The following is a 16,699-nucleotide window of genomic DNA, read 5'->3' as shown; positions in this document are numbered from 1 at the left end:
TTGCAGAATGATATGAAGATTGGCGGATGCGCAGGTAGTGTTGAGGAAACAGGTAGGATGCAGAAGGACTTAGACAGATGGGCAAGAAAGTGGCAAATGAAATATAATGTTGGAAAATGCATGGTCACGGACTTTGGTAGTAGAAATAAATGTGCGGGCTATTTTCTAAATGGGGTGAAAATCCAGGAATCTGAGTTGTAGAGGGACTTGGTAGTCCTTGTGCAGAACATCCTGAAGGTGGACTTGCAGGTTGAGTCAGTGGTGAGGAAGGCAAATGCCATGTTGGCATTCATTTCAAGAGGTCTAGATTACAAGAGCAAGGACGTGAGGCTGAGGCTTTATAAGTCACTGCTGAGGCCTCACCTTGAGTATTGTGAACAGTTTTGGGTCCCTCATCTTAGAAAAGTTGTGCTGGGATTGGAGAGTGTCCAGGGGAGGTTCACAAGGATGATGCCAGGAATGAAAGGGTTATCATACGAGGATTGTTTGATGGCTCTGGGTCTGTACTCATTGGAATTCAGAAGAATGAGGGGGGAATCTCATTGAATCTTTTCGAATGTTGAAAGGCCTAGACAGAGTAGATGTGGAAAGGATGTTTCCCATAGTGGGAGAGTCTAGGACAAGAAGGCACAACCTCAGGATAGAGGGGTGACTTTTCAAAATAGAGATGTGGAGAAATTTCTTCAGCTAAAGGGTGGTGAATTTGTGGAATTTGTTGCCACATGCAGCTGTGGAGGCCAGGTCATTGGGTGTATTTAAGGCAGAGATTGATAGGTTCTTTATTGGATAAGGCATCAAAGGTTTTGGGGAGAAGGCCAGGAACTGGGATCGAAGAGGAGATAAAAAAAACAAATCAGCCATGATTGAATGGCAGAGCAGACTCGATGCACATGGTACAGGCAGCAATCCAGAAATTTCTACCTGGGAGGTCCTGCTTCTCAGCTTTCTACCTAGCTTTCTATATTCTGTTTTCAGGACCTCATTGCTTTTCCTTCCTATATCATTGGTACCAATATGTACCAAGACATCTGGCTGCTCCCCCTCCCTCTCCAAAATGTTATGGACGCGATGAGACATCCCTGACCCTGGCACCTGGGAGCCAACATACCATCCAGGTAACCCGTTGACGTCCACAGAATCTCTCTGTTCCACTCACTATCGAGTCCCCTATCACTGTCCTCCCTTCTTCTCTCTCTCTCTCTCACTTCTGAACCACAAACCCATGCTCAGTGCCTGTAATCCCAGTGACATTCTCCCAGGAGGTCATCCCCTACAAAAGTATCCAAAGCTGTAGACTTGTTTTTGAGGGGAATGGCCACAGGGGTGCTCTGCTCCAACTGCCTATTTCCATTTCTCCTGATAGTCACCCAGCTACACGCCTTCTGCAACTTCTGGGTGACTACTTCCCTGTAACTTTGATCAATTATATCCTCGCTCTCCCATACAAGCTGAAGGTCATCCAGTTGCTGCTCCAGATTCCCAACACGGTCTTCAAGGAGCTGCAGTCGGATGCACTTCATGCAGATGTAGTTCCCCGGGAGATTCTGGATCTTCCAGTTCTCCAACATCTGGCATGAAGAGCACACCACAGCCATTTAAATGCTACAGTAAGAGAGGGGAGAAAAACAAAAAGGAAACCTTAACAGACGTTTTACACAGAGCTGACGCCTCTTCCGAGCTGAAGCCTTGTTTGAGCCAAAGCCTGTCGCTTCTACTCTTGCCACTGGCCTACTCCCGACAATGGTCGCCCCACTTATCCTTTCTGTACTATAGTTTGTAGAGCTCTGTTGACACCACTGATAGGCCACGTACAATGGACGAACACTCTTGAAGCTCCCTTTTTAAATAACCGCCACCGACCTGTGAGAAATCCCTCTTGGTACGCTCTGTAGATGCTGCTGATAGGCCACGTACTTTCACCACTTTCTATCCTTTCAAAGCACAACAGTCAATGGTTCGGGATAAGACTCTTCATCAGGTCGACTGTTGATTCCTCTCCATAGACGCTGCCTGACTTGCTGAGTTCCTTCATCATTTAGTGTGTGTTATTTAAACCTATGATGAAGGGTCTCAGGCTGAAATGTTGATTGTTTATACCTCTCCATAGATGCTGCCTGACCTGTTGAGTTCCTCCAGCATTTTGTACATGTTGTTCTGGACTTCCAGCATTTACAGATTCTCTTGCCTTTAGGGCACAGATTTAAAGTAAGAGAAAGGAGTTTTAAAGAAGATTTTAGGGAAAGTGTTTTTCTTACATATAAAGAATGGTTGAGATCTGGAATTTCTTGGTAGGAGATGTTGTAGAAACAGATACAATTGCTGATAACGAAGTACTTAGACAGGCACCTAAATAGGTGGTGGCACGTGGCCAAATGGTTAAGGCCCCAGCCGTGGCAGCGTGTTGCGTCCTTGAGCAAGGCACTTAACCACACATTGCTCCAGTCCACCCAGCTGAAAATGGACACCGGCAAAATGCTGGGGGTTAACCTCATAATAGACTGGCGTCCTATCTGGGGGGGGGGGGCATGGAGTCTCGTACTCTCAGTTGCTTCATGCCACGGAAACCGGCATAAGTACTAGCTTGATCAGCCTATATATTTAACTTAAATAGATGAGGCTTAGAAGGATATGATCCAATGCAGACAAACAAGATTAGAGTAGAAGGACAAAAAGGTCAGCATGGACAAGGTGGGCTGATGAGTCAACTGGGGGTTACTATACAACTCAATGACTCTACAGCAGATATGGGAGGAGAAATCTGCCATTTGTTATGCACTAAGTATACAGTGGAAGATTTGCATTGAAACCGGCTTCAATAAAAAAAAATTTTGAAAGCACTGCCTTGCATACCATTGTACAAGAGAACAAGGACAAAATCCTTGGTTTAAGATGGATTTGGATAATCTAGCAGATGTCATACCCAAGCCATGTGTGTGTTGTTTGAATTTCTAGCATCTGCAGATTTCCTCGTGTTTGCATGTGACATTGCTTATTGGACTAGAGATTGATAGATAGATAGATAGATAGATAGATACTTTATTCATCCCCAAGGGGAAATTCAATGTTCCTCCAGTATGATATCACATAAACACAAGACAGACCAAGACTAACTGACCAAAAAACCACATAATTATAACATACAGTTACAACAGTGCAAAGCAATACCATAATTTGATAAGAGCAGACCATGGGCACGGTAAAAAAAAGTCTCAAAGTCCCAGATAGCCCATCATCTCACGCAGATGGCAGAAGGAAGAAACCTCCAACGTGGCAAAACTTCCCGATGCAGCCTCTGGAAGCACCCGAGCACAGCCAACTGTGAGTCCGTCCGAAAACTTCCGACAACTTCGTGCCTCCGACCAGCCCTCCGACACCGAGCACCGAGCACCATCTCTGCCGAGTGCTTCAACCCCGGCTCCGGCCACCAAGCAACAGGCAAAGCCGAGGATTCGGGGCCTTCCTCTCTGGAGATCTCTCCGATCGCTCAGTAGCAGCGTCAGCAGCACAGGCATGTCAGAAGTTTCGCCAGATGTTCCTCCGTGCTTCACACATCCGTCTCAATCAAATCAGGATTGTGCACGGCCCCTACTTACAGATAACGGATATTCCTTACTGGAGTGGCCGCTGCGCCCTGCGTCGTCGCGCCGCCATCTTGATTGGATATTTATATTGTGAACACAAATTTCCCTGTTTCCTTGAAGCAACATCTCAATATTATTTGGGACCCAATAGGGTTTCAGCCTCTAATGCAACTATGATTTATGAGAAAGTGCTGTTCTAGAGCCAGAAACTCTCCAAATAATTTCATTAACCCAACTTGCTGCTCTGTCAACATTTTGCTGTGCTTTGTAATTAAAATTTTATTTTGCAGTGAATAATTGAATCATCATTCTTTATCTCTCATTGAGACAACTAATTACAACTACTCCATAATGTTCCTATAAATCAGGTGGAAGTCATTTAAGGTCCACCAAATTGAAATAATTTATCAAAATAACAACACATGAGTGTATCAGGTATGTTAGGAGAGGATTGTGTTGGAAATGATTTCTCAACAAGTGAGGCCTGATCTACCAGTGGGATGATTACTCCTTTATGTCCTTTCTACCCCTGGGATCTTTACATCTAAACACCCTCATGATTTGTGACCACTTCAAATTTTGTTTATTTATTTAGAGATGCAGTGTGGAACAGGCCCTTCCAACCCATAAGCATGTTGGATCTTTGCTACCTATATTCGATGCCCTGATTTCAGTTGTCTTGTAAAGTCATAAGTTATTGCCAACATTACTTTCCTTGCTATAATTTCTAAACATCTTGTCTTCCCAATTTGTAGCCACGTCTCACAAAACAGAATTCTACTCTTGAATCCCTCTGATTCACATTTCCTCAGTACCAAAATAGCTAATGTCAGCTCACGTGATTATTTCCCAAAGGCACCTATCTCATTGTTCTTCTCAACTTGCCTATAGATTCTGTCATAGCTGATCACACTACTCTCTGCTGTAATACAATTGACTGGGACTGCACTCATTTCATTACTCCAGTCACAGCCACAGAAACAACAGAAATGGCTTTTGAACAAGATCCTCTGGTACTTCCTATGAATCTATCATTGACTCCCTTCTATTTTTCAATTGAATTTGGCCCCTTGGCAACAAAATCTGAAAATATCGCACTAGTTGAAAACAGCACACCTTTTTCTACATGTTCACTTTGGTAGTCTGGCACATGTCTTTGGCAGCCTCCTTGAGGGTTCATTGTCAGAGAGAAACATGAATTTTAAACATAGTACGATGGCAAACAGGTTGGAATTGCTGTGTAAATACAAAATGCTGGTAGAACTCAGCAGGCCAGACAGCATCTATGGGAGGAGATAGTGACGATGTTTCGGACCGAAACGTCGTCACTACCTCTTCCCATAGATGCTGTCTGGCCTGCTGAATTCTGCCAGCATTTTGTGTTTTAATTTATTTCCAGCATCTGCAGATTCACTCGTGTTGCCTTGGAATTGCTGCGTATTTTACAATGCAAATTCAATTTCATCCTTGCAGCATTTTCAGAGTCATATTTTAAGACACTTAAGCATAGAATTTCACTCCAATTTTAGATGAAATGGTTTAGAGATAAAATGTATTATCTGAGCCTGATATTTTATATGCTTCCTCATGCTGTCAATCACTAGCATATTTGTAATGGTCGCTTTTCTCCTTTTAATCCTCAATAAATCTTCCCGAGTCTTTATTTAAACACAAATCTCTTATCTTTAAATCATAATGATCAATATGCAAACTGCTCTCACAGGAACCTTCCTTCTCCCCCTCCAACAAGCAATTGCATTTTGATCTGAATCAGGTATCAGCAGCAATTGTGAAAGATACATACATTATATACCTGCTATGGTAACAGACTCAACCATCACTACCACACATCCTGAATAAGATGTGGTTGCTTCTGTCAAGCCCTTACCTGTAGGCTATGTTTCTGCGAGGCAGCAGACTCACGGTGCCACTGCAGGACTGGCTCAGGGTGTTCCTCTTGAATATGATAAACCGATTTGTATATGTAACTAGCAGGTCAAACCCAAAGCTGAAACCAGTCCACCGCCAGCAGTACTGGGAGGAAGAAAAGAAAAAATTCATCAGTGCGTTAAAATAGTTCAATAGTTCTTCAATGCCACCACTGTTGAAGAACAAATAAGCATTTACAGTTGCTCTGCAAATAGAAAAGAACATAAGGAAATAGGAAGATTAGGCCACTCGTACCCTCAAGCCTGTCCTGGGAAACAACATGATTATGGCTGACCTGCCCCTTCTCTAAGAGTCACAGAGCAGTATAGCACAGATAACAGTCCCTTATACTGAAATAGCAAGATGACACAGATACAGTCCCTTAGACTCACTTAGCATAATGGCACAGATACAGTCCCTGAGAGTCGCATAGCAGTACAGCACAGACACAATCCCCTAGAGTCATAGAGCAGAATAGCACAAATACAGTCCCTTAAGAGTCACAGAGCTGTACAGCACAGATACAGTTTGCTAGAATCACAGAGCAATACAATGCAAATACAAACACGAGGAAATCTACAGATGCTGGAAATTCAAGCAACACCCACAAAATGCTGGTGGAATGCAGCAGGTCAGGCAGTATCTACAGGGAGAAGCACTGTTGACGTTTTGGGCCGAGACCCTTTGTCGGGACAGTGCAAATACAGTCCCTTTGAGTCACAGAGCAGAATAGCGCAGATATAGTCCCCTGGAGCCACAGAGCCATACAGCACAGATACAATCCATAGAGTCATAGAGCAATCCAGCACAGATACAGTCTCTACAGTCCCTTAGAGTAACAGAGCAGGACAGCACAAATACAGTTCATTAAGAGCCTCAGGCATACAGCACAGATATAGTTCCCTTGAGTGACAGAGCAGAATGGCATAGATACAGTCACAAACAAGAAAACTTGCAGAAGCTGGAAATCCAAGCAACCCACACAAAATGCTGGAAGAACACAGCAGGCCATACAGCATCTGTAGAAAAGAGTACAGTTTATGTTTTGGGCTGAGACCCTTCAGCAGGTCTAGAGAAAAGAAGATGAGGAGTAGATTTAAAAGGTGTGGGGGGGGGTGCAGAAAGGAGAAATACAAGGTGATAGATGAGACTGGGAGAGGGAGGGGTGAAGTAAAGAGCTGGGAAGTTGATTGGTGAAGGAGATACAGAGCTGGAGATGAGAGAATCTAATAGGAGAGGAATGAAGGCTATGTGAAGAAAGAAAATAGGAAGAAGCACCAGGAGGAGGCAATGGGCAGGCAAGGAGATAAGGTGGGAAAGGGAAAAGGAGATGGGAAATGGTGAAGGAGGGGAGGGGGGCCATGGCCAGAAGTTCAAGAAATCGATGTTCTGGCCATCAGGTTGGAGAATATCCACATGAAATATTAGGTGATGTTCCTCCAATCTGAGTGTGGCCTTGTCACAACAGTAAAGGAGGTCACGGATTGACATATCAGAATGGGAATGGGAAGAGGAATTAAAATGGGTGGCCACTGGGAGCTCTCGCTTCTTCTAGCAGACAGAGCATTGGTGCTCAGCGAAGCAGTCTCCCAATCTACATCCAGTTTCACCAATACATAGGAGGTCACACCATTGCGTGTGTTGGCAAGATACAATCCATTAGAGCCGCAGAGAAGGGCAGCATTGTAGATTGAAGTACTGGGCAGACACAATAGAAGCATTTTCATGCAGGTCCAGTGAAGAGCTTTACAAACCCAGAGTCTATAAAAGAGAGGTACTGCCTAGTGGAGTGGCAATCGTCAGAGTAGTCTGAGTCAGAGTACTAAGGCTTTGGCTCAACAGGGCTTTGGTGAGAACAGGCGGAGGCAAGGTAAGTGGATAAGCTCATTGTTTATTTCTTAAATAACTCTTGAGAGAATAGGGGGTATGACTACAGGTCCAGCATTCTGTTCTGGGTGTCAGATGTGGGATTTGTAGGAGACTTCCAGCCTCCCCAGTGGCCACATCTACACCAGGTGCATCGAGATGCAGCTCCTTAGAGACTGCGTTAGGGAACTGGAGATGCACCTTGATGACCTTCAGCTTGTTAGGGAAACTGAAGCAGTAATAGGAACTACAGAGAGGTAGTCACCCCAGGGCTACAGAAAACAGATAAACGAGTGACTGTCAGGAGAGGGAAGGGTGAATGCCAGATAATGGACAGCACACCTGCGGCCGTCCCGATAAACAATAAGTACTCCATTTTGAGTACTGTTGGGAGAAGAAACTTATCTGGGGGAAGCAACAGTGGCTGTGCCTCTGGCACTGAGTCTAGCCCTGTGGCTCTGAAGGGTAGGGAACTGAAGAGGATGGCAGTAGTAATAGGGGATTCTACAGTTAGGTGGACATATGGGCGATGCTGTGGATATGAAAAGGAAACATGGATGGTAGTTTGCCCCCCAGGGGCAGGGTCCACGATTTTCTGAATATGTCCACAATATCCTGAAAAGGGAGGGTGAGCAGCCAGAAATCGTGGTACAAATTAGTACCAACGACATGGGTAGAAAAAGGGATGTGGTCCTGAAAAAAAAGAATACAGGGAATTAGGAAATAACATAAAAATCTACAGTACATTACAGACCCTTCGGCCCACAATGTCGTGCCAACTATGTAACCTACTCTAGAACCTGATTAGAATTACCTTACCGCGCAGCCCTCTATTTTTCTAAGCTCCACGTACAGAGTCTCTTAAAAGACCCTGATGTATCTGCCTCCACCACCATCACCGGAAGTGTATTCCATGCTCCCACCACTCTCCGTGTGAAGAAGTTAACCCTGGCATCCCCTCTGTATCTACCTCCAAGCACCTTAAAACTATGCCTCGTGTTAGCCATTTCACCTAGGTGCAGGATAGATATATCCCATAGAAGAAGAGTTCTCAAATGGCAGGGGAGGCAACTGTGGCAGACAAGGGAAGTTAAGGACTGCATAAGCCAAGAAAGCTGAGAAGCAGGACATCAAGGGTGGTAATCTTGGGACTGCTGCCTGTGCTAGGTGACAATGAGGACAGGATAGAATATGGTGGCAAATAAATGTGTGGCTGAAGAATTGGAGCAGGGGGCAGGGGTTCAGATTTCTGGGTCAGGTGGGATCTGTACAAAAAGGACTGGTTGCACTTGAGTCCAAGGGGGACCAATATTCTTGCGAGCAGGTTCACCAGAGCTGTTGGGAGCGGTTTAAACCTAATCTGGCAGGGGATGAGAACCAGTATGATAGAGCTGAGGATGAGCCAGTAGGTTTACAAGTAGATGATGAATGTGACATGAATGTAAGGAATGATAAATCAATGTTCGGGTACAAATGCAGACAGAGCAAAGTGTTAAATTGTACAATGGAGGCAAAATTCAAAAGGGTGAAGAACGCAGAACTGAAGGTGCTGTAGTTAAATGCGCATAGCATTCAGAATAAGATGGATGAACTCATGATGTAATTACAGATTGGTCGGTACGATGTTGTGGGCGTCACTGAGGTGTGGCTGAAAGTAGGCCATAGATGGGAGCTTAGTATTAAAGGATATACTTTGTATCAAAAGGACAGGCAGGAAGGCATAGGTGGTGCTGTGGCTCTGTTGGTAAGAGATGAAATTATATTTTTAGAAAGAGGTGACACAGGGTCAGAGAATGTTGAATCTCTGTAGGTGCAGTTAAGAAACTGCAAGGATTAAAAAAAACATTATGGGAATCATATATAGGCCTCTGAATAGTAGCCAAAATGTGGGGTTGAGATTGAAAAGGGAGCTGGAAAAAGCATGTAATAAGGGTAATAACACATTGTAATAGGGGACTTCAATATGCAAGAGGATCGGGAAAAGCAGGTTAGTGTGGGATTGCAAGAGAGGGAATTTGTTGAATGCTACGAGATGGCTTTTTAGAGCAGCTTGTGCATAAGCCTACTCAGGGGTATCTTAGATTGGGTGTTGTGTAATAACCCAGATCATATTAGGGAGCTTAATATTAAGGAACCCTGAAGTGACAGTGATTATAATATGATTGAATTTAAGCTGCAATTTGAGAGGGAGAAGCATGAGTCAGATTTATCAGATTCGCAATGGAATAAAGGGAATTACAGAGGCATGACAGAGGAGCGTGCCCAGGTGGATTGGAGGAGGGTACTGGTGGGGATGATGGCTGAGGAGAGGTGGTTGAAGTTTCTAGGAATAGTTCTCAATGTGCAGCATAGAAATGTCCCATCTAAGAAGTAGAAACATAGAAAAATAGAAAACCTATAGCACAATACAGGCCCTTCGGCCCACAAAGTTGTGCCGAACACATCCCTACCTTAGAAATTACCAGGCTTACCTATAGCCCTCCATTTTACTAAGCTCCATGTACCTATCTAAAAGTCTCTTAAAAGACCCTATCGTATCTGCCTCCACCACTGTTGCTGGCAGCCCATTCCACACACTCACCACTCTCTGAGTAAAAAACTTAGCCCTGACATCTCCTCTGTACCTACTCCCCAGCACCTTAAACCTGTGTCCTCTTGTGGCAACCAGTTCAGCCCTGGGAAAAAGCCTCTGACTATCCACACGATCAATGCCTCTCCTCATCTTGTACACCTCTATCAGGTCACCTCTCATCTTCCTTCGCTCCAAGGAGCAAAGGCTGAGTTCACTTAACCTATTCTCATAAGACATGCTCCCCAATCCAGGCGACATCCTTGTAAATCTCCTCTACACCCTTTCTATGGCTTCCTTATCCTTCTTGTACTGAGGTGACCAGAACTGAGCACAGTACTCCAAGTGGGGTCTGACGAGGGTCCTATATAGCTGCAACATTACCTCTCGGCTCCTAAATTCAATTCCATGATTGATGAAGGCCAATACACCATATGCCTTCTTAACCACAGAGTCAACCTGCGCAGCTGCTTTGAGCGTCCTATGGACTCAGACCCCAAGATCCCTCTGATCCTCCACACTGCCAAGAGTCTTACCATTAATACTATATTCTGTCATATTTGACCTACCAAAATGAACCACCTCACACTTATCTGGGTTGAACTTCATCTGCCACTTCTCAGCCCAGTTTTGCATCCTATCAATGTCCTGCTATAACCTCTGACAGCCCTCCACACTATCCGCAACACCTCCAACCTTTATGTCATCAGCAAAACTTACCAACCCATCCCTCCACCTCCTCATCCAAGTCACTTATAAAAATCACAAAGAGTAAGGGTCCCAGAACAGATCCCTGAGGCACTCTACTGGTGACCGAACTCCATGCAGAATATGACCCGTCTACAACCACTCTTTGCTTTCTGTGGGCAAGCCAGTTCTGGATCCATAAAGCAAGTTTTAGGCCCCATATCTCAGAAAGGATGTGTTATCATTGGAGAGTCCAGAGGAGGATAACGTGGATGATTCTGGGAATGAAGGGGTTAACATACGAGGAGCATTTGGCAGCTTTGGACCTGTAGTCATTGGAATTGAGACGAAAATTGGGGGGAGAGTGGAATCTCATTGAAACCTACCGAACGTTGAAAGGACTAGATAGGGTGGATGTAGAGAGGATGCTTCCTATGGTGTGGGTATCCAGAACTAGAGGGCACAGCCTCAAAATTGAGGAGCAACCTTTTAAAACAGAGTTAAGGAGGAATTTTTTTAGCCAGGAAGTAGTGAATCTCTGGAATGCTCTGCCACAGACTGTGGTGGAGACCCAGTCCGTGGGTATATTTAAGGTGGAATTTGATATTTTCTTGATTGGTCAGGGCATCAGAGGATATGGTGAGAAGGCAGGCGTATGGGGTTGAGTGAGATCCAGGATCAGCCATGATAGAATGGCGAAGCAGACTCAATGAACTGAATAGCCTAATCCAGCTCCTATGTCTTATGGTCATTATATAGTCCCTTGGAGTCACAGAGCCGTACACCACAGATACAGACCCCGAGAGCCACAAAGAAGAATAAGAGAGATACAGTCCTAAAGAGTCACAGAGTCATACAGACAGATATAGCCACCTGGAATCTGAGCAGATTGGCACAGGTAGTCTCTGAGAGCAAAAGAGCATTACAACACAGTTACAGTCCCAATCACAGAGCCATATAGCACAGATACAAGCCTTTAGACTCACAGAGCCAGACAGCATAGATACAGCCCCCTGGAGTCTCAGAGAAGAATAGCACAGATACAGTTCCTTGGATTCACAGAACGGAATAGCACAGATTCAGTCCCTTAGAGGCACAGAGCCATTCAGCACAGATACAGTCCATAGAGTCACAGAGCAGAATGGCACAGATACAGTCCCTTAAGAGTCACAGAGCAGAATGGCACAGATACCCTCCATAGAGTTACAGAGGAATATAGCACAGATACCCTCCGTAGATTCACAGAGCAGAAAGGCACAGATACAGTCTGTAGAGTCACAGAGCTGTACCACACAGGTATGATTCCTGGAGTCACAGAGAAGAATGGCACAGATACAGTCCCTTAAGAGTCACGTCTTCCAAAATTGAATTCGGAAGAACAGAAGGGATTAGATATGCCTTTTACATTAAAAGAGGTCGAAGAAGCTCTAGGATCACTTCAGAGTAATAAATCCCCAGGAGAAGATGGTTTTCCGCCCAAATTTTATAAAAAGTTTAAAGATTTACTAATTCCTCCTTTTATGGAGTTAATATACCAAGCGGAAAGAACGCATAAACTTCCAGAATCTTTTTCAACAGCTATTTTAATAGTATTGCCAAAAAAAGATAGAGATCTTTTAAAACCAACATCATATAGACCTATTTCTTTGTTGAATACTGACTATAAAATAATAGCAAAACTTTTATCTAATAGATTATCTAAATACTTACCAAAATTAATACATATGGATCAAACAGGATTTATCAAAAATAGACAATCAGCAGATAATGTAACTCGGTTACTTAGCATAATTCATTTGGCACAAAAGAGGAAGGAAATGAGTGTGGCAGTTGTTTTAGATGCAGAAAAAGCATTTGATAGATTGGAATGGGATTTTTTATTTAAGGTATTGGAAAAATATGGATTAGGAGTATCTTTTATAAAATGGATTAAAACCTTAAATACTAATCCCAAAGCTAAAGTAGTGACAAATGGTCAAATTTCAACATCATTTCAGTTAACAAGGTCAACTAGACAAGGTTGTCCATTATCACCTGCTTTATTTGTGTTGGCGATAGAACCATTAGCTGAATTAATTAGAACGGACCCAGATATTATGGGTTTCAGAGTTATCAGGAGGAATATAAGATTAATTTATTTGCTGACGATGTTTTGCTTTATTTAACAAACCCATTGTATTCGCTGCGTAAATTATCTTCTAGATTGGAAGAATATGGGAAAATATCAGGCTACGAAATAAATTGGGATAAAAGTGAAATTCTACCCCTTACTAAAGAAGATTATAGTCAATATCGACTAATAACTCAATTTAGATGGCCGATAAAGGTATAAAATATTTAGGTATAAGAGTTGATAATGATATAAAGAATTTATATAAATTAAATTATTTACCATTATTGAAAAAAATTCAAGAAGATCTTGATAAATGGATGACGTTACCAATAACATTAGTAGGCAGAGTAAATGCTGTAAAAATGAATATATTCCCTAGATTACAATATTTATTCCAAACACTACCAATATAATTACCGCAGAAGTTTTTTCAAGAGTTAAATAAATGTGTGAGGAAGTTCCTTTGGAAAGGTAAGATGTCAAGAATATCGTTGGAAAAATTGACATGGAAATTTGACCTAGGAGGGTTACAACTTCCAAACTTTAAGAATTATTATAAAGCAAATCAACTTAGATTTATTGCATCTTTTTTTGATGAAGATAAACTGGCATGGATTAGAATAGAATTAGATAAAATAGGAGAAAATATACCAGAAGATTTTATATATAAGTGGGAATCTAAATGGACACGGGAAAAGAAAGAATCTCTTATATTAAAACATTTGATTGATTTATGGGATAAGATAAATGTTGATGATGAGATAAAGAAATCTTTATTAGCAAAGAGACTTTTAATTCAAAATAAACTTATTCCTTTTACAATGGATAACCAACTTTTATACAATTGGTTTCAAAAAGGGATTAGATATATAGGAGATTGTTTTGAAGAAGGTATATTAATGTCATTTGATCAATTAAAGAATAAATACAAAATATCAAACAACACTCTTTTTTGTTATTTCCAATTAAGGGCTTATTTAAGAGATAAATTGGGTCAAACAATGTTATTGTAGAAACCTAATGAAATAGAAACTTTAATTCAAAAAGGAAAAATTTAAAAAAATATTTCTTGTATGTATAGTTTGATTCACAAACAGGCAATTAAACAAGGAATTCATAAGTCAAGACAAAAATGGGAAACTGATTTGAATATTAAAATTGAAGAAACAAGTTGGTCAAGACTATGTCTTGACAGTAAAACAAATACAACAAATGTCCGGTTAAGATTAGTGCAATATAATTTTTTACATCAATTACATATTACACCACAAAAAATAAATAAATTAAACCCACATTTATCTGATCAATGTTTCCGATGTAATCAAGAAATTGGTACTTTTTACACTCTACTTGGTCTTGTTTTAAAATTCAACCTTTTTGGACAAATTTAAGAATTTTATTGGAACGAATTATTGGAACACAACTTCCACATAATTCAACATTATTTTTACTAGGCGATATTGAAGGGATAAAACCAAAATCCAAACTGAATAAATATCAGAAAGAATTCATAAAAATTGCATTGGCAGTAGCCAAAAAGGCTATTGCAGTTACTTGGAAATCGGATTCATATTTAAGTATAGATTGTTGGAAGAATGACATTTTTAGCTGCATTCCACTTGAAAAAATTACTTATAATTTAAGAGATAAATATGAAATATTTCTGAAAATTTGGCGCCCTTATTTACAAAAGATAGGATTAAATATATAGGTGCTCCGAAGATAAAATTATTGGTTATCTGGGGGAAATAAATAAATATATATACTAAAGCTATTATGAACTCCATGAAACATGTGGGGATCTTCCGATATCCAGGCATCCTTTCTTTCTTTCTTTTTTCTTCTCTCTTTTTTTTTCTTTTTCTATAGGGATACATTAGGGGGGAGGGGTTAAGGGGAGGGGGGAAGGGTTGATAATTTTTTAAATATTTTTTTTCCTTCTGTAACCTATTTGAAAATTCAATAAAAAAATTTTATTTAAAAAAAAGTCACGGAGCTGGACAGAACAGACACAGTCCCCAAGAATCACTAAGCAGAATAGCACAGATACCATCCCATAGAGGCACAGAGCCATACAGTGCAGATACAGTCAGTAAAGTCACAGAGTAATATGGAACAGATAGAGATACAGAACAGCATGGCACAGATGGAGTCCCTTGGAGTCTCTGAGCAGAATAGCATAGATATGGTCTATAACCGGCGCACCAATCGTGAGTTGGAGAGCTACGACAGAGGAAGTGGCGCCCATGACCGGGAGTTAAGTTTGAAAGGGGAAAACTTTGCAGGAACACGGCTACAACCAGTGCACCAGTCGTGAGTTGGAGAGCAGGGAAGGTTCAGGTATAAAAGGGAGACACTGCCTAGCGGAGCAGTCATGGACAGAGTAGTAGGGCTTTGGTTCATTCGTACTTCGGCAAGGTAACTGTGTAGGTGGACTTCGTTATTTTTCCTTGCATTGTTTTTTCCCCCTGGAGGAATAGCGAGCATGTCTGCAGCTCTGGACGTCAGAAGTGGGAACACTGGGATTCTTCCAGTCTCCCAGATGGCCACATCTGCACCAGGCGCACCAAGATGCAGCTTCTGAGAGGCCGTGTTAGGGATCTGGAGCTGAGGCATGCTGACCTACAGCTTATTAGGGAAAGTGAACAGGAGATAGCTAGGAGCTACAAGGAATTAGTCACCCCAAGGCTGCAGGAGTTAGATAAGTGGGTGACAGTCAGGGAAGGGAAGGACTCACCCCTATGGCCATCCCCCTCAGTAATCGTTATCTTGTTTTGGATGCTGTTGAGGGGAGTGACCTGACAAAGGATGACCATGACGATTGGGTCTCTGGCACTGAGCCTGGTTCCGTGGTGAAAAAGGGAGAGAAGATTAGGAATGCATTAGTCATAGGGGATTTCATAGTGAAGGGAACAGACAGGAGGTTCTGTCAGCCTGAAAGAGACACCTGCATGGTGTGTGGTAGGGTGCCAAGGTATGAGATGTCTTGTATTGGCTGCAGAGTATTCTGAAGGGAGAGGATGAACAGCCAGAAGTCTTGGTACACATTGGTAGAAAAAGGGAGGAAGTCATGAAGAGAGAATTCAGAGGGTTGGGTAGGAAGCTGAAAAGCAGGACCTCAAGGGTAATAATCTCAGGATTGCTGTCTGCGTCACATGCTAAAGAGTGCAAGAATAGCACGATCAGGCATATTAATGCATGGCTGAAAGACTGGTAAAGGGGGCAGGGCTTCAAGTTCCTGGATCACTGGGGCCTCTTCTAGGGGAGGTATGACCTGTACAAAAAGGATGGGTTACACCTGAACCCAAAGGGGTCCAATATCCTAGCAGGCAGGCTTAACAGAGCTGTTAGGGAGGGTTTAAATTAATTTGGCAGGGGGATGGGAACAAGAGTGATAGGGCTGAGGAAGGGGAAAACAGAAATAAATCAAAGAAAGCATGCACCAGAGATGATAGAAAGGACAGGCAGGAGATGAGGCATAATCACAGCCAGTGGGATGAGTTACAGGGCAATAGAGGCATGGTGCAGTTAAAACACAAAGCAACAAATACTGCAAACACGAGGAAATCTGCAGATGCTGGAAATTCAAGCAACACACACAAAAAGCTGGTGGAACACAGCAGGCCAGGCAGCATCTATAGGAAGAAGTACAGTTCACGTTTCGGGCTGAGACCCTTTGTCAGGACTAACTGAAAGAGGAGATAGTAAGAGATACTTGACTGAAAGTGTTGTATTTAAATGCACGCAGCATAAGAAATAAAATGGACAATCTTGAAATTCAGTTACATATTGGCAAGTATGACATTGTGGCAATCTCTGAAACTTGGCTAAAGGATGGCTGCCACTGGGAGCTGAATGCCCAATGATATATGGTGTATCAGAAAGATAGATTAGTAAGTAGAGGGGATGGTGTGGCCCTGTGTATAAGAAATAATATTAAATTATTAGAAAGGG

The 16,699-nt window shown here is 42.3% G+C and overlaps 1 protein-coding gene across 1 annotated transcript in view; it reads right to left on the bottom strand.

Moving 5' to 3' along the window:
- The window catches only part of gmcl1 (germ cell-less, spermatogenesis associated), a 260,756-nt gene that overhangs the window by 46,508 nt on the left and 197,549 nt on the right, over window positions 1-16,699 (bottom strand). Inside the window, exon 12 of the mRNA XM_073062046.1 lies at window positions 5,470-5,615. Coding sequence (XP_072918147.1) covers window positions 5,470-5,615 — 146 coding nt within the window. The remainder of the gene's footprint in view (window positions 1-5,469; window positions 5,616-16,699) is intronic.

This window comes from Hemitrygon akajei, chromosome 1 (genome assembly GCF_048418815.1).
Source record: "Hemitrygon akajei chromosome 1, sHemAka1.3, whole genome shotgun sequence".
Lineage (NCBI taxonomy): Eukaryota > Metazoa > Chordata > Chondrichthyes > Myliobatiformes > Dasyatidae > Hemitrygon > Hemitrygon akajei.
Note: the sequence above shows the minus strand (reverse complement) of the source record. Positions and strands in the feature narration are given on the sequence as shown.